At 34.5% G+C, this 27097-nt stretch overlaps 4 protein-coding genes across 4 annotated transcripts; 2 read left to right on the top strand and 2 right to left on the bottom strand.

The window, feature by feature from the left end:
• Positions 1-868: 868 nt before the first annotated feature.
• On the top strand, positions 869-1906 carry LOC21393562 (glycine-rich cell wall structural protein 1.8). Its single transcript, XM_024171591.1, has 2 exons — positions 869-1015; positions 1229-1906. Exons 1-2 carry the CDS (start codon positions 869-871, stop codon positions 1904-1906), a joined length of 825 nt encoding a protein of 274 aa, XP_024027359.1.
• Positions 1907-2389: 483 nt separating this feature from the next.
• LOC21393563 (acyl-CoA-binding domain-containing protein 3) lies at positions 2390-5396 on the bottom strand. The gene is made up of 5 exons (XM_024171598.1): positions 4397-5396; positions 3332-3437; positions 3119-3219; positions 2925-2991; positions 2390-2701 (listed from the first exon to the last, which is right to left on the bottom strand). The coding sequence occupies exons 1-5, from the start codon at positions 5188-5190 to the stop codon at positions 2690-2692; spliced, it is 1080 nt and encodes a 359-aa protein (XP_024027366.1). The 5' UTR covers positions 5191-5396; the 3' UTR covers positions 2390-2689.
• Positions 5397-19276: 13880 nt separating this feature from the next.
• Positions 19277-20353, top strand: LOC21393564 (uncharacterized protein At2g23090). Its single transcript, XM_010107183.2, has 3 exons — positions 19277-19376; positions 19852-19892; positions 20111-20353. The coding sequence occupies exons 1-3, from the start codon at positions 19301-19303 to the stop codon at positions 20228-20230; spliced, it is 237 nt and encodes a 78-aa protein (XP_010105485.1). The 5' UTR covers positions 19277-19300; the 3' UTR covers positions 20231-20353.
• Positions 20354-21728: 1375 nt separating this feature from the next.
• Positions 21729-26002, bottom strand: LOC21393565 (casein kinase II subunit alpha-2). The gene is made up of 10 exons (XM_010107184.2): positions 25773-26002; positions 25026-25155; positions 24724-24918; positions 24430-24587; positions 23218-23308; positions 23036-23101; positions 22510-22592; positions 22335-22398; positions 22169-22237; positions 21729-22039 (listed from the first exon to the last, which is right to left on the bottom strand). The coding sequence occupies exons 1-10, from the start codon at positions 25856-25858 to the stop codon at positions 21980-21982; spliced, it is 1002 nt and encodes a 333-aa protein (XP_010105486.1). The 5' UTR covers positions 25859-26002; the 3' UTR covers positions 21729-21979.
• Between the last annotated feature and the right edge of the window lie 1095 nt (positions 26003-27097).

Consider the following 27097-nt stretch of genomic DNA (forward strand, 5'->3'; position numbering starts at 1 on the left):
TAAGGGAAAAAAGCGTAAAAAAGGATGGCATTTTCCGTTATAAAAAAAAAAAAAAAAAAAAAAAAAAAAAAAAAAAAAAAAAGATTAAAACAAAAAAAAAAAAAAACAAGGCTTTAAGACTCAATGGCACTTTCGTAATTAGCAGTGGGCAATCACATATATTTTATTCATAAAAAAATGAGTGGCAAGATTATATTTTATTTATAAAAAAATTGAGTGGCAGGATTGTAATTAGAACTAAAAAATGGTCTATAATTATACTAATTTTTCATAGAAAAATGAGATACCACATGACAATAAGAGAAAGTATTAAGTTATAGAGAGTGACAAAATAATTGTTCTTAGCATTTCTCTTAAAATTATATTATATCAGTAATTATAAAATAGACAACTTAATAATATTGTTGAATTAAACACATATTCATATCCCAAACATGGAGGGTAAAAATAATCATTTTGTGTAAATGAGCATTTATTAAAATTACCCAATCTTTTAATATGATAGGGACAACAAAAGGTCAATTCTGACCTAAGCCCAAAGTTTCGGAGTCTAGTGAGCTAATCCAATGTCCATATTCAAGTAGATAATTACCTCAAAATTGTGGAAAAAAATAGAGAATTTATTTTTGAGAGTGTATGAGTCTGAACATTTATCTCTTATAATTGATAAATATCCTTTTATTAGTGTAATTATTTAACTAAAAAAGTTATGAATAAAAAATAAAAAATAAAAATCATGACTCGTACGCTTTCAAGAGATATTCGTCTCAAATCGTGGACCTCAATTCCAAGTCCAACAATGAGGAACAACTACATATGATCCTTTACGAATAAAATATATGATTCTATTCGGAAGGCAGAGAAAGAGATGAGCAACCCGGGACATGCACCAACTTTGCGCCGAGAGGTCATGCAAGTCGCCCTTATCACCAGAATAAGCAGCTCGCTCGCTTCATCTAACCACGCGGTTTTGCTGCAAAGCGTGATACCCCGCTCAATCCTCTACACAGCTTTCGTACACCAAAACCGTAAGAAGAAAAATACGACAATATAAATGTTGGCAACAATACTACTACCGCACAACATTACTTCTACACCCAACCAAGTGGCAAAAGGCAGAGTCGTAAGACTTTTATTGTCTCATATTCGTGCACTTTTATTCTCTTGTATATAGTCATAACCTAATTATGTTCACTTTTTTTTTCCGTTTTTGTTTGATGATATGCAGTTTGCTCTTCAAGGAATCATGGCGAGGATTAGTACTGTTTCGTGGACTCTCATTTTCTTGGTTCTGCAGCTTTTTGGTTATGCAACTGCAAGAGAAGGGAAGATCTTGAGAGATGACATCAACGGCTTGAGTAAGAGGCTACGGAATCGGCATGAGACTAATGAGGCTCGTTATCGAGGGCTTACAGCTGGTAGTTATGGAGGAGGATCCAGCAGCGGCAGCAGCAGCTTTGGCAATGGTGGAGGCCCTGGTTTTGGGCCAGGAGGAAATGGTGGGGGTTTTGGAAATGGAGGTGGTGTTGGCACCGGCGGTTCTGGTTATGGGCCAGGTGGTGGCAACATTGGTGGCGTGATCGGAGGCGGAGGTGGTGGCGGTGGCGGTGGTGGTGGCGGGTATGGCAGCAGTGGTGGGTATGGCGGTGGCTTTGGAGGAGGGTATGGTGGAGGATACGGTAACGGTGGCATTAATGGCATTGGCCCCAAATCTCATAGGGGCAACAGTGGAGGAACTGGCTCGCACACTAGTTCAATCCCACACTTCACCAGCCGTCCTTCTGAAGCTTCCCGTAGTGAGGAATATGCCCATGATGGATCAATGATGTCTCGGAGGGACACTCATACTTCCCGCGATGAGATACACAATCACGATGGGTCGACGATGAAAGCCCACAAAGACTAACAAGAGACGTTGCATGCTATGGTTTTAATAGTGGGAATAGAATTAGAATAAAATGTCCCTTTCCTTTCTGCCATCCACGAATCTGCACCACTGTAATCTGTTTAATGTAATAAATCTTCAAGTATTGGCTAATCAATTTATGGCGTGAAGTGCCTCTCCTTTTCCAGAATGACAAGAAAAAAGTGTACTGCCTAATCTAGGGAGTAAGAACCATAGAACAAGCTCTGCCTCAACTTAAAAAAGTCGCCAATTTTCAATTGCAAATGATATACGTAATCTCAAGGAGCGTGAACATTACACAGTTTAAAACTCGAACGAAACTACTAGCAGTTGAATAAATCATTATTCACAACTAACGATCCTCAAGAACGTTACTTCACGTGATTTTCTCTGTATCTGTTACGTAGTGTCAGGGTCAAAGACAACTTAAAAAGTATTTTAAACATTAAGATGAAGGTATTGCATAAGATAGTGATTTACGTATATCAATAGTTTAACTTCAACCACAAGGAAAGGAATTTCAAACATAGGTAAATCTTGTATATATACATGCACATAAGCACAAAACATACTATTGCCATACTATTGCCATTAGTATGCATTATACACGCATCATCATAATTATAGATAAATTAAATGATAGTATACATAGCCCAAGAACCACAAGCACTTCAAGCACCTTTTATTTATTTCCATCCGTCATAAGAAATTTTCCTGTTTTAGTTGAGTAAACCGAAAGAATAGCACCTGTGGTCCGGAAAATCAAGAGGCAGAACCACGCTGTCATCCTGTGGGCTGAAATTTTTTTTAATCAAACAATGTTATGCAATCTATTAATGGGATTTGAGAAGTAAAAATAACTCCAAGCCATGACAAAAAGAAACAAGAAAAAACACGGGCAATTATATAGTGGAAATAAAGCCTTTATAATTGCGCGAAAACTTCATGTTCCAAATAAGAATTGAGACAACTTGGGGAAAACAGATACCAGCAACAAATTGAACGTATATATTCCTACCCTGTTCTCCAAGTCTGAAGCCCCAGTAAAATCATCTTTCTCAGCTCCAAACTTCAGTTTCGATTCCCTACAGGGGTAACACAAAAAAGTTAGAAGAAATATGAAGCATGGTAGCAAAAATTAGCATGAAAAAACTTTACGGCTATTCTACTATTTAATAGAAGTAGACTAATAAGAAAATTCAGTTAGACCACCTCTCGCTTGCAATATTTGGTTGAGCGTGCAATAATGTGCCAGAAACAGGAGCAGCAGTGCCGGCCATCTCTTCCTCCGAAGGCTTTTCTCTACTCTCTCCCTGAAAACCTCAAAACAAAAAGAGAAAAAGAATCCACTTTGATTGAAACATTCTTCAAGGTTTAAATCACTCGACAATTAGGAAGAACTATGGCTAACAGCAAAAGACTTACAGCAAAATGATCGTCCATCCAACCCGGAACGTTCTCTGAAAGAATGGTAACATACTGTTCCATTGCCATCTCTGGAGTCATTTTTCCCTGCCTTTGCCAAGCATTCCTTGCACAACGTAACCAGTGCCCTCCATCACTCACACATAGCAGCTGTCAACCCTGTTATTATAACTAGCTATCAAGCTATACCGTGTAATTTGGTATAGGCCCGTTCGGTGTTTCGCATATTTAGATTCTTTTAAATTTGTTATCTTCTGGTGAAACTTTTTTGCGTCCAAAGTTGGGCTCTAGGGATGGTGAGATTGAGGTAAGTATTGGGTTAAAATTTATCTTCAGATTAAGACGGAAGTGATTTTGAGGTGGCCTGCTGCACTGAAGGAAATGTCTGTGATATTGATACATTGGAACGACCACTAATCTGTCTAAATGTCAGGACTCGGGAGATATTACCATCTATTAAAACTTATGTTCGAACTCGAAGAACTAATATGTCAGGATTCAAGGAGGCTGATGATAACACAGAAATGTAGGAGCGATCCTGAAAATGCTGGAAAGCCAAGCCCAAAAGCATTATTCAGAAACCGCCACCCAAGTGAACACAAGGTGTTGCATCCTCCATTCTGTTTCATGTTAGCTACAAGACGTTGGGAAATGGTCAAAAGGACCACATCGTTGTTGCATTATGTAGTGTATTCTGGGGTCTATTTCAACTTCCATTCCAGTCTCTTCCTAAGATTTTATGCTGGCTGCTTACCCAAAGCTTTGATCTTTCAACAATTTATCAAGCAAAAGAACGAATTTTTTCTTTTTGGTAATTAAAACAAGCGAATTCAGTTCAACAAAAGTTACTCTGCTTTGCTCTTTTTTTTGTCTTCTTTTCTTTTTTTCTTTTTTTGGCAATTTGCATACTGTCCCGTTCGTTTAAGACAATTTTTCGCTGGCAATTCACGACGCAGAAAGCTACTAATACGAGATTTCCTATGCAATCATATCCTAAACCCACCGTCACAAATAAAAAGACAAAACAAAAATAGCAACAAAGAAAGGCGACAGAAAGTGTAGTACCACTTGCCACGGGCAGAGAGGTCTAGAGCCGGAGGCTGAGGCTCGTGGCAAGGCCCCTCCGTCGCAACCTTGCGAAGTCCGAACAACTCCATCTGTACATGGCTCCCGAGGACCGCCGGACGACCGCCGTCCTTTGCTTCAGCCTCCGCGAATTTCACGGCCGCGGCGAAATCGTTCTCCAATTCGTTCCTGTCAATCCCTTCCCAATCATCCTCGTCGCCGATATTATGCGATTCAACCTCATTCACTTCATCCTTTTCCTCCAATTCACTTCTTACAACCCTGACCTCTTCAGTTTGCAGAGAAACTACGTCGTTCGCCGCCGATTTCGCACTAGTTTCTTCAACTCCTCTATTCTCCGAACCTTCTTCCGCTGAATCATCATCGGCGCCAGCTTCATCGACTCCTTTAGCATTGAAGTCCAAAGCTCTCTCATCCAACGACCTCTCTTCGCCCTCCGATGTCCGCTCCCCCGGCGATCCAACGGTCTCCGGTTGACCTTCGAAACCTTCCACTTGACTATGCTGCAGTTCTTCCAAAATTTCCCCGCCTAAACGATCGACCTTTTCGACGGCTTCTTCAACAAATTCAACTCTCCTCTCGCTCTCAGCACTCCGAACTCTCAAACTCTCCTCGTACCTCACCTCCGTCTCAACGACGCCCTCATCGGAAACCCTCAGCGGTTTGTTGTCCGAATCACCAACCGCCATGGCCATGGCGACGAGTTTGGCGACGAGAAAAGAAAGGAGGACCGCGAGAGAGGCCGTGAGAAAGAGCTCCCCAACAAGCTCCATAGTTTCTGTTTTTTTTTTTTTTTTTCAGTTTCACTTCTTCGACTGCGAGAGAAAGCGAATGAAGAGAAATATCAGCGATGATCTTTGTCGTCAGCAAAAGAAAAGAGGAGGAGAAGATAGAAATGTTTTAATTTATCAAGGAACCCGTAATCGCAGCGAGGGAAGAGGAAGGGATATTTGCGGAGCAGAGGAAAGCATATTCTGCTTTTCTTTTCTTGCTTTTTTTTTTTTTGTTAGTTTAGTTGAATTTAAGGGAGTGTGTGGGCCCCATTGTCTCCGCTGGCGGTCGTTTTTCTTGTGTCTGATTATTTGTATGCTTTTTCTTTTCCTTCCATTATTAGGGAGTTTTCAATACGATTAAAAAAAATAAATTATTAGTAATTTTTTTATTTTTCAACTGTTTAATTTATATTAAAAATTATTTGAGTTTTGCATACTTTTTTTATTGTAACGTGATTTTAATATAATTTAATAATTAAAAATTAATATTATTAGTAGAATTAGCCTATTAGAAATTCCCCTAATTTAGAGTGTATATTATTGTAAGGAAATTAAAATGATGGAATTTTTCTATGTATCAAAAAAATATTTATTTTATATATTTTTTTAATTTAGTGTGAGTTTAATTTAAACCTCAAAAATTCTATTAACTTTAAAATTACAAAAGTCATGACAGCTAACAAACGTGTCCCAATCTTATTGAGAGAACATAATTTAAGACTCCGTTCACTTTGCTAATTCGAGTTTAGAATTCGAGTTTTTCTACAGTAAAAAGCTCTCACAAACAATCACATCTAATTTTTTTACTACAGTAAAAATCTCTCACATAAAATAATATCTCAACTCGAATTCTAAACTCAAATCAGCAAAATGAACGGGGTAAAAAACACCCGAATTTAACCCCTCTAGAGTCTAGACACGGGAAAGTATGACCTGCGAGTGTGTGGGAGTGTTATGTTTACGTGAAATAAACATTATTTTTCAAAAAAACAAAAAGAATTTCGTAAGGACTCTTGGGAACTAACAAAATTTTTTTTCCTTTGGGGATGTGAAATTATGAATTCCTACCTGCTTATGATTAATTTTATTTTTTACTATATAAACATTTTTAATTGGAAATAAATATATGATAGATTAGCACTTAATATTGAATAGAAGATTTAAATACGTAATGAATTAGCATATTGTTATAAATCTGAATGTGCGTTTATTAATGTTCCCTGGACCCCAAGATTAGGATAGGCCTCACGTGCTTCTCCCGTCCACGTGCCATAATCCATAGAACGGAGTGGCTGGTAACTAAATTCAATCGCGCTTTGATGACGAAGCGTTCATGGTTGGTGGGGGTTGATCAGGATAAGAGATAATCATGTTGGATCCGACTTGTATTCCTGCCTTTTTTTTCCCCTAAAAAAAAAGGAAAAGAAAAAAAAAACACATATTACTGCTTTGAGTTTGACGAGTCCTCATGGTCAGCTGCGATTACCTTTGAATCCAAACAGATCCACGCTTCTCTTTTTCTTTTTCTTTTGAATTAATTACAAAAATTTCTTCTAAATTCGTTTTGGATGGAAGCAAAATGACATGCGTTTTGTTGAACCAAAACAAAACATCGTTTTGATAGAAGCAAAACGACACGTCATTTTATTGAAGTAAAATAACACGTCATTTTTTGTTAAAGCAAAACGACACATTATTTTTTGAAGTAAAACGACACGTCATTTTGCTAAAGTAAAACGACACGTTGTAAAAGTAAAATGACACGTCATTTTGTTGAAGCAAAACAACACATTATTTTTTGAAGTAAAACAACACAACATTTTGGATGGAAGCAAAACGAGACGGCGTTTTGGATGGAAGCAAAACAACACTTGTTTTCTTAAATTATTAATTATTAATAAAAATGCTCCTTTTGTTAGTATTTATGATGGAATTTACACATGTTAAAAAAATATTAATTATTGCTAAACAGTTTGGTGCACAATAAATTTTCTACCCATGACTTTTATATTTATAATTTTAAAAAATAAACTTTAATTTTAATTTAATATGATAATAAATAAATAAAACAATAAAATACAATTTTTCATTTTACTTTTCTAATTAATTAAAATAAATTACTTAAAAAGTTTTAATTTACAATTTGTAGTATTTTCTCTAAGAACATTTAGGTATAACTAAAATACCCTCAAGTTATGCAATATGAGTCACTTTTCTATTAGAAATATTGATGGAATGAGCTTTTCTGTTAATGGTTCATAATTCGAGAGAACAGGTGTTACGTTTTGAAGATCGAGGGTAAAATGCTACATGGGTCATAATTCATGAAAAATTTTTGTAAATAATCTTTTTCTTTTTTTAAGAGAAAAGGAGACAAATACCCCTTAAATGCATGAGTCTTAATTTTTATCTCTTATTCTTAATTAATCTCTTTTAATCAAATATTATATTAGTCAAAAGAGTATCAATCAAGAGTATAGAGTAAAAATCTAAATCCATGTACTTCTAAGAAGAAGTTCAATAATTTTCTCTTCAAAGATATAAAGAGAAAATAAAATGCTACAATAACACCCAATTATTTAAAATGTTATAAATAATAGGCATCTATAAAGTCATGATAAACCATATTTTCTCTTTTACCTTTCTTGTTTAAACTAGTTAAAACATGGTACGCACTTGTGTGTTCATCTTACATTTTTTTAGATATAAAGATGTAAAATTTCTTCTAAAATTTTATTTTTTTAATTTATTATTCCTTAAGAGTACTTTAGTTTAGTAAGAAAATAAAATATTTGAGTAAAGCATAGTTAAAAAAGATAAAAGTGGTATTTCGACAAAATACATTTTTTAGGTATCACATAATAAAAGAATTAAACTGCATAAGAGCGTTTAAAAAAAGGATAAATATAAAAGAGATCATTTTAGTAAGTGTAAAATGAGGGGGAAAAAGTATTTAAAGAAACACATCGAAAAAAAAAAGAAAAAAATTGAAAAAAATAAAGGTGAAAAATCATTTCACGTTTAAAAAAATAACAAGAAAAAAAATACAAAAATGGTACTATACTACTATGTGTAATAACAAAAGGGTGAAATTTTCTTATAATGACACATGTTAAAAGAGAAAAGAAAAATATTTTGGGTTTTTTATAGACGTATAGATAGATATGTATGTAGATAATATATTGATGATTTGTAGTACTTTTCCTTTTGGAACTTTTTCCTTTGAATCTTTTGGGTTTGTCGGATTATTGATGCAAGTCATTCTTATTCTAGGTGGGTTCTACGAAATATATACGTACTCGATTTTATTGTCCTTAGCTTAATTAGTTCTTAAAAATAAATAAAAAATAAATAATAAAGGAGAAGAGGAAGAAAATCCATTTATTCTTAGCTTGATCCGTCGGATCCTAAACGAATTGATCCATTGGGTTTGTGTAGGTCCCCACTCAAAGTATCCCACTATTATTTTCTCTTTTTCACCCCGCTTTCCTAATTATTATTTTGTTGGGACCAAATTACTTGGCCAATTTTCAAATTGCAATGAATAATGGACGAATACGCATCTTTCTGATTTCCTTTAGAGGTGCTCAAAACAAGTTGGGCCTAGAATGATGATACGCGCACATTAAAAATTGAGAGAAAGAGAAAAATAAGTTAAAATTTGAGATGAATTAAAATTAATAGGTTAATAGTTTACATAAGTTAATAAATAGGCTAAATTATTGTTTTCGTCCATAATTTGTCTGGTTATAAACCATAACTTGACAAATTATTCACGGTTTTGCCTATAACTTGTCTGGCTATGAACCATAACTTGATAAGTTTGTCCATAACTTATCTAGTTATGAACCATAACTTAACAAGTTATGACTTATTAATTTTTATAACTAAAAATTAGCCTATATACTTTCTTAAACTTTTCATATTGGCCTATTTTTTACTATTTTTCTTAAAATTGAGCACGGTAATGAGCTAACATTATTACTTAATGAGAAAAGTGTATGGTTTATCATAGTTTTATACAAGTTTATTATTTTTCATTTTAAAATAATTAAATGTTATTGTGACATTTTTTTATTAATTGAATAAAAATTATTTATTTTTTTGGAGTAGCATAAAATAATATTTTTTATTATTACTTTGAGTTGTATTTTTGACTTTTTTCCTTATAAAATAATTTTTTAAACAAAATAGCAGTGTTATTGTACACATGATTTTAGATAATTCTATAATAAAATGAAATCGTAAAAAAAACACTAATATCTAGAGATTTATGTCATTTATCCTTGTTAAATATGCTCATCTCAGATTCTCAGCTCGATATTGGATAATGTACATAATTGTAATTTTGTATTTTCTGTATTTATCTTATTTGTTTCTTAGTTTAGATTTTCAATCTCTGTAAAGGCCTTGATTTGAGGAAAATCCTTGATTCAAGAGATCACCTAGATTAGGGAAGTTTGACTTTTGTATTTTGAAATTCATGTATATATGCGCAAGCTCATCAATGAAAAAAGTGCGCCATAACTTTTCCAAATCCTCTTTATGGTATCAGAGCTCTTAAGCTCCTGAGCCCTCATATTTCCTCTTCCTACGACTCCTAATGGCTGCTCCAAATCCTTCCCCAACCACAGAAGTCGTAGTCCAGAACATCCATGAACCCAATAAACCTCCCATAGCCATCAATACTAACAACACAGTCAAACTTTCCACCACTAATTATCTCTCATGGAAACTCAATTTCATGCAACGCTCATTGGATACAACCTTGAAGGATTCATTGATGGATCACTCCCATGCCCACCAGCAACCATTTCCAAAGATGGTAAAAACACTCCTAATCCAGCATACCAAACATGGGTTCGACAAGACGAACTGCTCTTCAGTGCTCTTGTCGGATCGCTCACCGCGCCGATCATTCCTCTCATCACTCAAGCCAATACATGTCAAGAGGCATGGACAATTCTCTCCAATACATTTGCAAGACCCTCCAGGGGACACATCAAGCAGATAAAGACACAATTGAAGAATGCCACCAACGGAACAAGAGGCGTCTCCGATTACATGCAGTTCATCAAGTGTCGTGCCGATAAACTTGCAGTTTTAGGCAAACCACTTGATCAAGAAGATCTCATCGAGACAGTTCTTGATGGTCTTGATGACAGTTACAAATCCATTGTTGATACCGTCAACAACTGAGATACTCTCATCTCTTTTGATGAACTTTATGAGAAACTCATCAATTATGAGCTCTCACTGCAGGGATCACAAACGTCTTCCTCTCCCCTTCCGGTAACCGCAACCTCTCGACCCAATCAGGGTCCCCGCAACCAAGCTTGGCTTCCTAATCAACCCTTGGGTTCATTCTTTCCCACATAACGCAATATCGGGTCACAATCCCCCGCTCCACACAGTGATCGTCCACGTTCAAGACCGTACCTTGGCTATTGTCAAGCATGCAATACTCAAGGTCATACTGCTAAACGGTGCCCTAACTTTCATCTGACTGCCACCACACCATTCACTCATAATCAACGGCCACCGGCCTCCTGGGCACCGCGTCCACCGGCACCATGGCAGCCTCGTGCACACTTCACTGCCACTACTCATGCAAACTCACCTGCTTGGCTCATGGATAGCGGAGCATCTCACCATATCACAACCGACTTGAGTAATCTCTCACTTCACACTCCATATGACGGCTCCGACGACGTTGTGATCGACGATGGCTCGGGTCCTCTAATCACACATACTGGTTCCATCTCTATTTTAACACCCTCTCGGACCCTTTCACTAAATAACGTTCTTTGCATTCCTACAATGAAAAAAAAAATGATTTCCATATCTCAATTTTGTGTGACTAACCATGTCTCTGTAGAATTCTTACCATATTCTTTTCATGTGAAGGATCTTCGCACAGGGGCAATCCTTCTGTGGGGGCGAATTAAGGATGGTGTGTATGAGTAGTCGTCATCTTTATCTTCCAAATCTCAACCTTTACTTGCCTTTTCGCGTGTCAAGACCACTTCGTCCGAGTGGCATAATAGGACATCCATCCTCTTACATTCTCAAACATATTATTTCTCGCTTTAATTTGAGTCTATCGAGTCCTTTGTCAATGATTTCTAATTGTAATGCTTGTCAATGCAATAACAGTCACAAGTTACCATTTTCTATTTCATCTATTGTTTCCACTTCCCCTTTTGAAGTTATCTTTTCTGATGTGTGGACATCTCTGGTTCCCTCAATTGACGGATTCAAATATTATGCAATTTTTATTGATCATCATACCAAATACATATGGCTTTACCCCCTCAAACGAAAATCCAACGTAGCTGATGTTTTTGTTCGATTTAAGGCACTTGTAGAAAAATACTTCAACCGAAAAATCATCACTTTATATTCTGATAATGGGGGAGAATACCAAGCACTTGATACCTTTTTAGCCACCAACAGAATCTCTCATCTTACCACTCCACCACATACACCTGAACACAATGGGTACTCTAAAAGATGTCATCGCCACATAGTTGAAACTGATCTCTCCCTACTATCTCATGCCTCTCTACCATTCACCTATTGGACATATGCTTTTGCCACTGCCGTTTACCTCATTAACCGCATGCCCACTCCTGCACTCGAACTCTCATCTCCATATGAACGTCTTTTTAGGACTTTCCCAAACTACACCAAACTCTGTGTCTTTGGATGTTTGTGTTACCCTTGGCTCCGTCCCTACTCTAAACATAAACTAGCTCCACGTTCTGTCCCATGTGTCTTTCTGGGCTACTCTCTTACTCAAAGTGCTTATCTCTATCTTGATCCGTCCAAAAACAAACTCTATGTCTTGTGTCATGTCAAATTTGTCGAGTCTATATTTCCATTTTCTTCCCTTCCGAGTCCAGCACCTCCTTCTAGGTCCATCACCATCTCTGACTTGCTTCCACCAGCCATCTATCCTCCTCCCACATTCTCATCCACAGTACCACCTGGCTCAACTTCTGCACCACCCCCCGCATAGCTGCCTTCGAACGAAGATCTATCACAACCAATCGATAAGATAGACGATGAACCCACCGAACCACTTTCAGAAACCCTACACCCCTTAGTTGACCGAACAACCCCAACCAATCGACCAAACATCCTCGAACAATGAGTCATTATCACCCGTTCTAAACGCAACATTTTCAAACCCATTCAAAAACTAAACCTCAATGCCCAGCTTCATTCTTTAGACTCCCCTGAACCTACAATTGTGACCCAGGCACTCAAAGATCACAAATGGCGTCAAGCTATGTCAGAAGAGTATGATGCCCTTGTTCGTAATGGTACCTGGAAACTTGTTCCCCAGGACCCAACGCAAAACATAGTCGCGTGTAAATGGATTTTTGTACTAAACACCTTCTTGATGGTTCTGTTGATAGGTACAATACTTGTTTAGTCGCGAAAGGATTTCATCAATGTCCAGGTGTTAACTATCAAGACACCTTTAGTCTTGTCATCAAACCAACAACCGTACGTATGGTCTTCAGTCTAGCTATCAGTCGTGGGTGGTCACTATGACAATCAGATGTCAGAAATGCCTTTCTTCAAGGCCGTCTATCAGATGATGTCTTTATGGTTCAACCAGGGTTCATTGACGGTGATTGCCCCACTCATGTGTGTAAATTGCGCAAAGCCATGTATGGTCTCAAGCAAGCTCCTTGTGCCTGGTACCATGAACTGCGTCAGTATCTCGTCACCTCGGGCTTCTCCAACTCTCATGAAGACACCTCCTTGTTTGTCCTCAACACAGGTGGAACCACAATCTATTTACTTGTTTATGTTGATGACATAATTATCACATGCAATAATGATCGAGCCGTGCAAACATTCATTGGTCTCCTTGCCAAGCGATTCTCGCTCAAGGACCTTGGCCTTCTCTTTTTTTTTTTTGGGGAGTTGAAGTCATTCCACACCCTTATGGTTTGCTTTTGTCTCAACGAAAATACTTCAATGATCTCCTAACTCGCACCCACTAGACAGACGCTAAGCCAGTTCTCACACCGCTAGCAACTACTCTAACTCTAACACTCCACTCAGGTATAGCACTGTCGGATCCTACTGAGTACAGAACAATTGTAGGGAGTCTTCAGTATCTATCTCTTACTCACCCTGACATATCCTTTGCGGTCAACAAACTTTCACAGTTCATGCATCGCTCAACGACTGACCATTGGAATGCTGTGAAACGGATATTGCGTTATCTTTGTGGCACCCATGATCAGGGTCTTCTTCTACATCGTAAATCCCCATTGTCTCTTCATGCTTTCTCTGAAGCATATTGGGCCGGCAACAAGGACGACTATACTTCCATTAGTGCTTACATTGTATATCTTAGGCGCAACCCTATTTCTTGGAGCTCTAAGAAGCAACGCACCATGGCTCGCTCCTCCACAGAGGCTGAATATCGATCAGTTGCTGCCACCGCTGCAAAATTGAGTTGAGTATGTTCACTTTTAACTGAACTTGGAGTTATTGTTCCTCAAGCTCCAGTCGTCTACTATGACACTGTGGGTGCCACTCATCTTTGCTCCAACCCAGTCTTTCACTTTCGTATGAAACATGTTGCGTTAGATTATCATTTTATTCGAGATCAAGTTCAAAGCGGTGCTCTTCGAGTAGCTCATGTCTCGTCCAAGGATCAATTAGCTGATGCACTTACGAAACCTTTACCTCGTGACCGATTTGTTAAACTTCGTACCAAGATTGGACTCTCCTCCCGGAGCTCCATCTTGCGGGGGCATATTGGAGAATGTACATAATTGTAATTTTATATTTTCTGTATTTATCTTATTTGTTTCCTAGTTTATATTTTCAATCTCTGTAAAGGCCTTGATTTGAGGAAAATCATTGATTCAAGAGATCACCTAGATTAGGGAAGTTTGACTTTTGTATTCTTAAATTCATGTATATATACGCAAGCTCATCAATGAAAAAAGTGCGCCATAACTTTTCCAAATCCTCTTTACTTGATGCCACTTTTGAGACCTGAGCATGGAGCATCATAAAGTAACAAGATCAGTATCATAAATGACGTGATGACTGTTGTTATTTTGTTTTATAATAATTGTATAATTTACTTATTGGACTTTTTATCAGTCTTTTTTTAAGAGAAATTTTAGGGTGCATTTCTCATTTGTGATCCACCGTTGGAATAAATATTTTTAATCATTAAATTAAATTTTTAACGGTTAGATTTATACATATTTATATTAAAAATTTACAGCACGCAACACACATAACTGTTACTGGACATTCTCTTTTTCAATAACATACTTTATTTGTGTTTAAAAAAGAATACTTTTATTACATTCAAAATACATTTTTTCTTCTTTGTTTTATTAAAGTATGAAAATTTCTACAATTTTTCCTTTTGGGTTGTGGGTCGTTTAAAACAAAAGGAGCAAACGTGGAGGAAAAAAGAAAGATGGATCATGTACCGGCCTCACTTCATTCAGAGGGAGAAAGAATAAATAGTTGGGATCAATACAATTATAGCAGAACGTTGGGATCAATACAATTGTAGCAGAACGAGGACAACGATGAAACTCATACGAAAAAAAACACAAAAAAGAAGATAGAAGATATTAAGACTTTGTTCATTTCACTGTTTTGAGTTTATAATTCGAGTTTTGCTACAGTAAAAAGTTCTCAGAAACAGTCACGTCTAACTTTTTTGTTACAGTAAAAAATTCTCATACAAAGTCACATCTTAATTCAAATTAAAAACTCGAATCAACGAACTAAACGGGCCCTAAGAAAATAAAATAGACAAAAAATAAATAAATATACAAAAATTTATAATTAATTAGTAAAGAGAGCTTATAGATTTTAAATGCGAAATTACACTAAATTAACATTCTGAAAACACCCCTAATTAAAAAGAAAAGAAAATCTTAAAATTTATTACGGCTCTCTCTACACTCTCTCTTCTTGATCTCTCTCTATCGTCGTATCCACAAATCTCGTGCCACATACATTGTAAATTAATAATTCACTAACATACCATATAGTGTTTTTTGGTAAATCTTAGATTTATATTGTAAATTCACGATTTATAAATAAACACAATAAGTATTTTGATGGTAAATCTTAGATTCATAATGGAAACCCAAGATTTATGAAGGAATAAAAATTGTGTTCTGATGGTAAATTCTGGATTTATCAAATGGTAAATTCATGATTCACAATTAGAACACAAAAATGTTTTCTTAGATTTTTGAGCAAATTAAAAAATGTTCAATTATATTAGTAAAGTTAATGTAATTCACTAACAGTAAATCTTGGTTTTACAATTTAAACCTTGAATTTACGAATAATAATACGTGTTCTGATGGTAAATTAAAGATTTATGAAATAACAGAAGTTGTGTTTCTAATAGTAAATTTTAGATTTAATTAACAAAGATATACAATCTTATGCCTCGTTCATTTCACCGATTCAAGTTTTCAGTTCTAGATTTCTACAGTAAAAAAACTCTTAGAAAATATCACATCTAACTTTTTCTACTACAGTGAAAAACTCTCAAAAAATGTCACATCTCAACTCAAATTAAAAACTCGAATCCGCGAAGTGAACGAGGCCTTAGTTCTAATGGTAAATCTTAAATTTACGAAAAGAACTAAAAAATATTTATCTTATGCTAATAAAAATATAATCCAATAATAGTAAATGTTGAATTTACACTTTAAATATAGAATTTACAAATAAACACATTACGTGTTTTGATGGTAAATTATATATTTATCACACTTTTAAATTTGTAATTCGTGATCTATGAACAAATTTTTTATGGTAAATTTTAAATTTACAACACTTTCAAAACCAACACTACGAACAACTTCAATAAAACAAAACACAAATGAGAAAGGACAAAACCTGTATATTAAGTAAAAATTAAGCATTCCTTCAGTAAAAAGAAAGAAAGAAAGAAAAGAACAAAAAACAAAGAAAGGGAAAAGAAGAATATTTTTTTTCCTTTTAAGTTTCTTTTAGAAGTTATGGATGCATATCAATTCATCATGGGGATCAATTTACATGATATTCCAGCTTGTTGACAATATCGTCATCTCTAAAATCAAACTTTCTTTCAGAGAAAAAAAAAAAAAAAGAAGAAAGAACATAAAGCAAAGGAAGAATAAAAATAGAGAATATATACATACATTAAAACTCGATGAAGCATTCTCATCTTGCTCCATTACTCGGTGAAGAAAAAAAATTTATTAGAGTTTAGGAGGAAAAGTTAGAGTAAATGATCGTATAATATCCTTTAAAAAATGAAAAAACTCTCAACAGTTTTTGTTCTTCAAGTTCATACTTGACGTGGAGAAGAAATTGCTCACTAATCATATGGTTCAAGTCATTCAAACCAGCAACAAAAATTCAAATGGAAAAATTTAGTCAAAAAATAGGAAAGTAAATCTTTTCGATAAACCCCTTTTTACATGTGGAAAATACTATGGTGTACATAAAGGTATTTATGAAATTATATGAAATTTTAATTTCAGAAAGAAAATATATTTTAATTTTTAAATATGTTGGGGCGCTTTTTTCAAGAGAAATTTTAGGTTATTTTCCTTGTGATGATTACATTAGATGGCAAAATTTCATTCGAAATTTAACAAAACTTTCAGAATATTATAAATATAACAAAAATGACAAAAGTATTATCATAATGATGCCACATTTTGTATTGTATAATAATATAGTCATTATTCTAATGATATTAAAATTTTACTTTTTTTATAATATTTTAAAAACTTTTGCTATATTTAAACTCTATCGTTGAAATTTTACTAAATGCTAAAGAGTCCTATTTCCTTTGGAATATAGATAATCTTGACAAATAATTCTTTAAAAATGTATGAATCAAAATTTTTATCTTTTATTTTTAATTCATAATTTTTTTAGTTAAATAATTATACTAATAAAATGTATAGTAAGAATAAGGGGTAAATGTCTCTAATTTTTTTCTCAGAAGGGTTAAACACGGGCCCATATTTAGAGTCCACTTAGTAAAGGTCCATACTACAGCTAGTTGGGCTTCAATCCCGAAATGTAGGTTGGGCGGCATACGCTTGTTAATAATCACTAGTGATAAGACGACTTCCCGTTTTGACTCAAGAGCGGAACTTAAAAACTGTGATTTTTTTTTCTTTTGATAGAAACTATGAATCTACCTTGCACTATATTTCTTTAAGGTAATTGACCTAGTAGAATATTTCTCATTTAGTTCGTTGATTCGAGTTTTTAGTTTGAGTTGAGATGTGACTTTATATGAGAGCTTTTTATTATAATAAAAAAGTTAGATGTGACAGTTTTTTAGAGCTTTTTATTGTAACAAAACTCAAATTTTAAACTCAAATCAGTGAAATAAACGAGGTCGACTTTATGATTTCAAGCTCTAACAACAAATTACTTCTTACTCGCCCCTAAAAAAGTTTCAGTAGAAGAAAAAACCTTAAATAAAGTCTGTACGAGGAAAGACAGTCGAATCATCAACAAAAGTAGTAAAGCACACACACTACACTGGTGTGTCTAAGGCAAAAATTACACAAATTATGTTCCCAGCAAAACGCAACTCAGTTTGATCTGCTTGGAGATTCCCAAAATGCGAGGAAGGGTTAGAGTGTTTGAGGTACCAGTGACGACAATAGCAGAGGACGGAGGTTTGACGTCACGAATGGAGACCAGTAGGCCGCGAGCTCTTCCTTCTACATTGAACTATGATGGTTGCCCACTGAGGTCACCGAACCGATCGGTTCCCCGCAATGTTTCCCGTTTTGAAGGGGGACCCAAAAAATGCAGATGAGGGTCTAAAATTGGGGGTTAGGGTTTCAGAACTGAAATTGGGGGAAAATAGATATGTAATGAATTGTGGGCATGGGATCGAATGGTTATAACATTGAAGGAGCAGATGGTGGTAATCTATGGTCAAAAGATTTATGAAATCTAGATTCTCGCTTAGAGGAGAAGCACGTGAAATGTCGGTGTAGAAAGAATACCTTAAAGAGAGAAAGCTTCAACAGACAACGCAATCATGGACAAATCTTTACTGTTTGCTCAAGCGAGGGTCAAGAATCAACACTGTAGAAGTGCAGGAGAGTTAACTTAAGTAAATAGAGAAGGATGAACTCAAAAATAGGTAAATAACTTAAATTAATTTTCAAATTTAGTTTTGAAGAAACAAACGTCGAACGCGAACTTGAACCTAGTTCATCACGCGGGTGGACTTTTCTCGAGTAAGTTTGTGCAAGTAAACGGGGTCAGTTCCCAAACTACCATCCAACCTACTCTTCAATATAAATAAATAAATAAAAGAACCGCCACGCAAAAGAATGAATGCTGAACATGCATATTTCCTTTGGCATCATTTGCTTCTTAGACTCAGACTCTCAGAGCAAGGGAAGTAATCGGTGCAGTGGGTCCCACCACTTTTTGTGCGATGAAATTTATCAACAGCTTAATCAGCCACCACAATTGTAGTGACTAGTGGGCTCCACCAGCTGTAAGGTCGTCACCTTAGAACCAAACCAAAGCACTTTTAATGGTACACATTAGGACTTGTTTACTTCATACGTTGACTATTAATTTTGATATTTTAAATTTAATTATTTTAAAAAAAAAAACATTGTGATAAAATTAAAATAATAAATTTAAACACATTAAGTAGACGGATCTTTACACTAATTTTTGGTGTTCCGTTTGTCAAACTCTACTTAGTGTTTTTTTTTTCTTTTTTGATAATTAAACTCTACTTAATGTTGTCGTAAATATGTGTAGGCCAAATGTCTCAATCGGTGAAGTGTGAACATCCACAAGTCTAATTAGACAGAAGTTTCTGTGGTATCACAGAAAACCCTACTAGTAATCATTTGGAAATTTCTTGTTATCTCGTTATCTCTTTGGAATTATTAATTATTATAGGATTTGTCCTGTCTCTTCTTTGCGTTCTCTCTTGATTCCCACTCTACCTAATTAAACTTTATGTGAATATATAGAGATATATATATATATAACACTCACACACAACAAAGAAGAAGAAGAAGAAGAAGAAGAAGAAGAAGAAATGGGTGGAGGCAATGGTCAAAAGTCGAAGATGGCACGAGAGAGGAATACGGAGAAGATGAAAGCAGCGGCTAAAGGTATATTCTCTTTTGTAAGAAAAGCTTGTGCTAAGTTCATTTTGTTTCAGCTATAGGAAAAGAAGCAATCAAGCTTAACTCTTTGCGATTTGTTTCAGTTCTGAATCTTATGCGTTTTCAGTTAATTTTTTTCTGAAAAGGTCAATAGAAGTTAGGCAAGTGTCGCACCGAGGTCAGTTCTAAAGGAGTTTTCCATTTTCTTCCGCAATACCCAAAATTGAGAAAGGAGAGCTAATTGTTCCTATTTAAAAAGAAGACTCAATTTTCATTTTTATGTCTCTTTCTTCATTTTTTTTCCCACAAAACGAAAAGGAAGTAATTGCCTTTTTCTGCCCTTTAATTCTTTTAGTTTGTGTTTCCTTCATAGTATAATCTGAATATACTGACAATTACGAGTATTTTCCTTGTTTTTACTTTTGGTAATTTGTCTTTTTTTTTTTTCTTTTTTTCCTTTTCTTTTCTGTTGGGCTCGCAGGAAGTCAGCTTGAATCAAACAAGAAGGCAATGACTATCCAGGTAAGTTTTCCTTTTGTTAAGCCTCACATCAATGCCGCACAACTGGAAAATAAAATAATCTTTACCCAATTGCTTTCAAAGTTGAAATAGTGAAGTTTGGATGCTACAATGTGGATTTTGAGACATATTAAAGCTAATTTGGAGCACAAATGAATTATATATTTTGGTGTTTGGTCTCTTTTATTATGTTTCTAATGAATGGTGAGCGATGGTTGCAGTGCAAGGTATGCATGCAAACATTCATGTGCACAACTACCGAGGTGAAGTGCAGAGAACATGCAGAAGCAAAACATCCCAAGTCCGATGTTTTCACATGTTTTCCTCATCTTAAGAAATGACATCATCAATTATGTACATAGAAAAAGAGCTCGTTTGTGTCTGAAAGCTTCATCTTTCATAATTTCACCCGCTTGCTTATATTTGGAAGTTTCTAAAATATTTGATGTCTTTGCAAACTCTTGCCTACGAACTGTACTTGTGGATGTTATTTTAGAATCTTTCAACTATGCATTAAGAATATGCTTGTTGAATAAAGAATGTGCTTTTGTTTCAACTTCAGTGTATTTATACCTATCACTCTAAAAGATATTTGTAATCATGGGTTACAAGGAGATGAAATTCATAATAAATTATAATGTGTTTCAATGCATAATGTTATTTTAAATTAACATTATAATATGCTCCAATTATGACATAATGTTATTTTAAATATTGAATCTTTGTACGATAAGGAGATGAAAGTCATGCTAAACCATGAAGGCATTACAAGGGACGACAACGCAAGCAGTAGTCGAATGCATGTAAATACACAATAATAGTGTAATAAATCTCTTCTTTTTTTTTTTAATTTTTATTTTAACATGAACTCTTGGCAAGCAAGTTATCTTTTTTCTATTACAAGTTGAGGAGATCATTTCAGAAAAAGGAAAAAAAAAAAAAAAAATTCAAAAGGACAAAATAGAACAACAAAAAGTTTGAACTGTTAAATTGTGGCTAAAATTGTGTCTTTATCTACAGTAAACTCGTTCAGATTTCTATTATAAGTTAAAAATAGATGGACCTTTTAACATTAATTATTTGGGGTGTGTGTGCGCGGGGAGCCTGTATTGTATTGTATATAAAAAATTATAGATTATATCTCTTTAAGTACATGACTTATGAAAAATATCATTTTAAAAAATTCTATGCGCCGGGAGCCTGTATTGTATTGTATACAAAAAATTATAAATTCTATCTCTTTAAGTACATGACTTATGAAAAATATCATTTTAAAAAATTCTACCACGTGACTAGTTCTAATATAAAAAGGTAAAAATATATAAACTAATATAAAAGGGTAGAAATAAGAGGGGTTACATTTCAAGGGGTACATGGGGTTTAAATGTTTTTTTTTTTTTAAATTGGGTTAAAATTAAATTTTTCAAAAGTTTAAAGGTCAAAATATAAATTTTAAAAAGTTTTAGAGTCAAAATATAATTTTATAAAATTTTAAGATCAAATGTAATTTTTAAAAAAATTACAAGGTCAAAATGTAATTTTTAAAAATATAAATTTGCTTTGTGACCCTCAATTTTTAAACAACTATAAGCTCCGGCATAACTCTACATCAACCCAACCCTAACTTCTAGTCGTACCTAACCCTAACATGAATCATAAATCCACCTTAAAATAATAAAAGAACTACTATAAAAATGACCGCATTTAATAGTACGACATATATCATATTAATTTATCATTTATATTAACTTATATAATACGATGTCACACGTAATATTATATTATTATATTATCATACAACACTGTATTATATTATTATTATACAATATGGTACGATCAAACAAACATGCTCTAAAAGTAATGCACTTGTGGCAATAACTGAAACCCAAGAAGACTTTCATGTCAACGTTGCGTCAAAAATACAACATAAGCTCGGGAAAAAAATTTATGAACATCAGAATAATAAAATTAAGAAGACTGATGGATGACATTTTCAAGGAAAAGATGTCATGTAGCGACCATTAAGCCCAAAATGAATGGCCTGGACGGAGTCTAAATTCACTAAAACACAACTGAATAAGAAGTCATAATTACTGCGTCCGGATCCTGCTATTTTCTGCACTTCTCACCTGGAAGAAGTATGGATGAGCCTGCAAGAAAAAAAAAAATTATTAAAAGAAATTAACAAGATAGCGTTACACCATAATGGCAGAAGTCACCTCACATAAGTTCAAAGAGAAATGAAAGTTGACAAAGCCGGTGAAGCGATCAAACATTACCATTGCTTCTCTGGCCGTAAGCCTGTCTTGATGATCATAACGAAGAAGCTTATCCAGAAAATCAATGGCCTGCACGTTAAGAGGGGGAAGAGCCAATCAATAAAGTAGGAAAATGATAAATGACCCAGCTAATGCTAATATGCTAAAGTTATCAACATAAAATAACCTCCGGAGAAACAAGATGCTGGTTGTCTGCATTAATAAACTTAGACCAAGGCTTCCTGCTGTGCCTGTTTAGAGTTGAAAACAAGAAGAAAATTTCTTGGACGCGTCGCAGAATTTCTGGAAAAATAAAGACCATTCAAGTAGCATGATTGGAAGATAATATAAAGGAGACATACCTTCCAACGAGAGCGTCGAGCTGAGGATCAAGCACGAGATGATACTTGTTCAAATATGCATTTAATTCGTCCGTTCCCAGAACCTGAAGAGATCGTCTAGATATAATTAGCTATCAAACAAAATATTTACAGCATGTGAAAACGATAGATCACTATTATTTTCTGACAACTTCATGAAACCCCAGGGAAGGTCTAACATTCAACATTCAAAGCTTCATGACTATTGTATGATTTCAGAGCTATCACGCCAAGAACTGTGAGAAAGATTGCTGCAATGATAGGAAAAGGAACAAAGGCACCCTCAATAATTGCCCAAAAAGAGAGTGTAAGGTGGTGTAATGACATTAACCAAGTCTATGCAAAAGCAAGAACAAGATTCCAAATACCAAGATTCTGTCTAGTCATCCTGCTAAGATAAATATCAGACAACTATATTTTCGTCATATAAATGAATTTGAGCACTTTTTGTGAGAAAATGTGGCTCAGAATAGCAAAACTGTCAACTCGAGTATAAAATGACAATTACCCTAGCAATTTTGACTAGCTGGTCGTGATTGTCATGACCATAAAAGAATGGCTCCTTGCGAAAAATCTGCAAGGGAAGAAGAAACCATGAGAAGTTCATCATGGTGAAGAAGAACATACTATGAATTTCACGTAACTAAGATACACAGTAAATAAGACAATAAGACATCATATATCTCTCACCATTCCAGCAAACATACAGCCAACACTCCACATGTCCAATGAATAGTCATAGTCTTGCAAATCAACAAGGAGTTCAGGGCCCTTAAAATACCTTTAGAACATGATAAATGGTTAACTTTTCTGTAACGACATGAACATATAGCGCACTGTGGACACAAATCCCAACCCTTTATGAAAAAATTCTACCAGGTAAAGTTACAACCAGAAAATTAACATTGAACAACGCTCAATGATTTAGGAGATGATACTGTAAAGCACTTTTAATTTTACATTGAGAAATGGAAAACATATGTGTTGAAGACGAAAAATTGACTACCACAAATTCAATATATCCCATCAACTAACATATTTGAAAAACGAAGATTAAATTTCACAGAAGAAATACACTGATTGCCTATGTACTCTATTTGCACCTTTGACCACTCTAAAAGCAGTTTTCAACATAAAATCAAAATGCAAGTGATGTGGAACAAACAAAATAGGAATAATTAGAAGTTCAAATTAAATATTTATCTATTATGATAATTTAGACTACTTGAATTCATGGTTGTGTTTATCCATTGACTATTATGATTATTTAGGATTTTTCTAAGTTACTTGATTACTTGGTTATGTTCATCCTACTATTAGGTTTTAGGAGTATATATAAATAGAGATGATATTTGTATTTTTCAGTTAATACTTTGATGATGCATTGATAAAGAAATTTTCTCCCTCTTATTCTCTTTTCTCTCCCTCTTCTTCTATTTCTTCCCTCGATTCTTCCCTTCTACTTCATCCCTTTCTCTCTCTATTTATTTAATCATCAGTATCATTAAGTTTGGAAGTATCTAATTCTTCCCCTCTTCCCTCAATTCTTCCGACATCAGTAAGTTTTGAAGTTATTTGATAAAATAATGTGAAACCAGTATCATTATTCAAGGAAAATGATTCTGATTAGTTAGGCAGATAATAAGTCAAATTTAGTATGGCACTGAAATACCAATGGGACCCTTTTTACTGTAACATTCTTCATACATATAATTAAAAAAATTTAAACGCGTTTTTCAATATCTCATCTTTCGGTATCCTCTGCAGCATCAAGATTATCAGACTCTCACGGTTTCTTTCCCAGGGAAAAACTGACAGCTAGTATAAAATATAAAAGGGAACCGAACTATTTTGCCTGATTTGACTTTAAAAAAGAAAAATCAATGAAGCCTGTGAAATTACCTTGAAGCTACTCGCACATTGTACTCTTTTCCAGGATGGTAGAATTCAGCAAGGCCCCAATCAATCAAGCGAAGCTTTCGTAGCTCATGATCAATCATAACATTGTGAGGCTTGACATCTCTGTGCATTATGCCTTGTGAATGGCAGTAATCTAGTGCCTGTTATTACATGTTCACACAATGTAAAGATGCAAGAACTGATTGCCACAGTTGCCAACATTCGCAATATAACCTACACACCATTTTTCATAGACTTTAAATGCTATGTATTTGCAACAAGACCATATGAAACAACCTTGAGAAGCTCATATATATAATAGCGAATGTCATAATCCGTCAGTACGGGGTACAGAATTTTGAAGTCTGTACTGTTCACGTGTTCAAAGATCAAGCTGGGAGTTTTAGAATGCTGATCTCTAACAATATCAAGCAACTTCACAATATTTGTCCCTCCACAAAGATTCTGCAGTATCTTTATCTCCCGCTTTATCTGCACGAACACCAACTCGTTATGGCATTAAAGTGCAAAACGACTCCCCAAAACAATGTATTAAGAACATGAAACAAATACAAAATCAAAGCTTAAGAATATCAGACCTTCTTCTTCTTTACGGGTTTGAGGATCTTGATAATGCATTTCTCATTGTTGGTGACATTTATGCCTTCAAAGACCTCACTGTATTTTCCCCTTCCAACTTTTCGAACCACCTCGTAGTCATCTTGATCCCTGAGCACCAAAACAATGTTTTAACCAAATAGAAAAAAGAGTTTCAAGAAGAGCATCTATACAAGCAATTCTCCACAAAATTATAAATAATAATATGAAGAAGATTAAAAATCACTGATTAATTGGAACTTTTTTAGGGGAATTGATTGGAAATTTTAATCAAGAATAACAGCTTTTATGACGAACAACAACTGGTAGGTAAAGAGAGAATTAAAATCCTCAAAATAATCATATAATATGAAATATCAGCAGTTCAGTCGCATAAGAAACAAACCTGGCCTAGATTCATTAGCTGGAGAGATATTATTAATTTTCTCTTCGATTAAATTTGTGTGACACTTCAAATTTCTTTTCTAAAGCTTGCAGAAACACATTAAAGTGCACAAATAAATTCACGTAAATAGATGAAGCTTCGAACTTGATTGATTCAAACAAACAAACCAAACAAGAAACCCTAATCGCAATTTAATAAGATGAAACAGTCATACTATGAGTAATGATTAAAGACCAGTAAGAGAGATTGAATTTATCAAAAAAAAAAAAAAAACAGTAACAAAGATTGAATCGAAAACAATAGATATATGAATAAAGATAGGGCTTTGGATATATTTTCTAACCCCCATTGAACGGCGAGCGACTCGTAATCCCAGTAATCTCTGGGGCGATGAACATTGACGTCGGCGTAAACTCTAGCCCTAGACATGAAAACTGGATTTCTGGGAAGAAATTTGGTATTACTTTGTGTTTCTGACCAAAGAGGTGACGGTGATCATGAAGACCCCAGCCAGGTTGCCCTGCTTATAGTCCAGAGATGCTCAATTTGGTTTTCTTTTTATTTTGATTTTGATCTTTATTCTTTCATTTTTTAATTAATTTTATTTATTTGTATGGTTTTGTTTTCCTTCGAAATTGTACGAAATCCTGCCCAATGTTTATCCAAAAAAGAAAAAGAAAATCCTTCCAAATGCCAAAAATTAAAAATTTTAAAAAAGAAAAGAAATCAACCTTTAAAATTTTTTTTCTCATAATTAGTATTTTACTCTTTTTCATTTTATTCAGACAAACTTTTTTCTTTGTTTAGCAAAAAAAGAAAAAAAAACTTTTTCCTTTCTTTTCTTTTCTTTCTTTTTCTTTTTCCTGAAAATCAAGTTTCCCTCCACAAACGACAATTAGTTGCCACTGTCAAAGTTTGCGGTCGTTCCAAGCGTTATGCAAAGTCTAATGATCGTTTATGAAGTAAAGCGAAATGTCGTTTGTGACATTTTGCAAGAAAAACAACATATCGTTTGTTGTTGTTTATTTTCCAAACGACATGCCATTGTTTGTCAAGAGATCGTGAATATTCGTGATTCGTGGTGACAAAGAAAAAGAACAGTGATGTATGAGATATGGGTGTTGCTACGGTGTAAATATGTGGTTTTAGTTTTGCTATAGTTAAGGTCGGTAATTTCAAACACAATACCGTAAAATAATATGAAAATGACGCGAGATAAATAGATTTAGACCGCACGATTATTAATTAAGTCATTAACGAGCTGTCACGAATAATACGAAAATAAATAGGTTGAATTCATACAAACTGGTTTAACACGCTTAACTTATTTAGTTATACGTGCGTTATCGGACTGACACGATACGACACGGCCCGCCTGTTTATTAAGCCCGTTTATATTTTTTAAGAGAAAAAGGTTTTCAGTTTTCACTTCCTCCCTTCTATGAATTGTCTTCGGCCAATAACTAAATAACTAACAATAAAACAAGATTTTAAGTTCAATTTGTTTCTTGGGATGACTTAATTTGTTTCTTGGGATGACTTTTTTGAAGTTTTTTTTTTCTTCACTAATTTTTTACTCAGTATAACAATGAAGATTTTTACATTTTTATCTTACGAATAAATTGTGGCATGTCCATGCTATAAATTTCCTTTCGTTAATAAAATGTT

This window comes from Morus notabilis, unplaced genomic scaffold (genome assembly GCF_000414095.1).
Source record: "Morus notabilis unplaced genomic scaffold, ASM41409v2 Scaffold286, whole genome shotgun sequence".
NCBI lineage: Eukaryota > Viridiplantae > Streptophyta > Magnoliopsida > Rosales > Moraceae > Morus > Morus notabilis.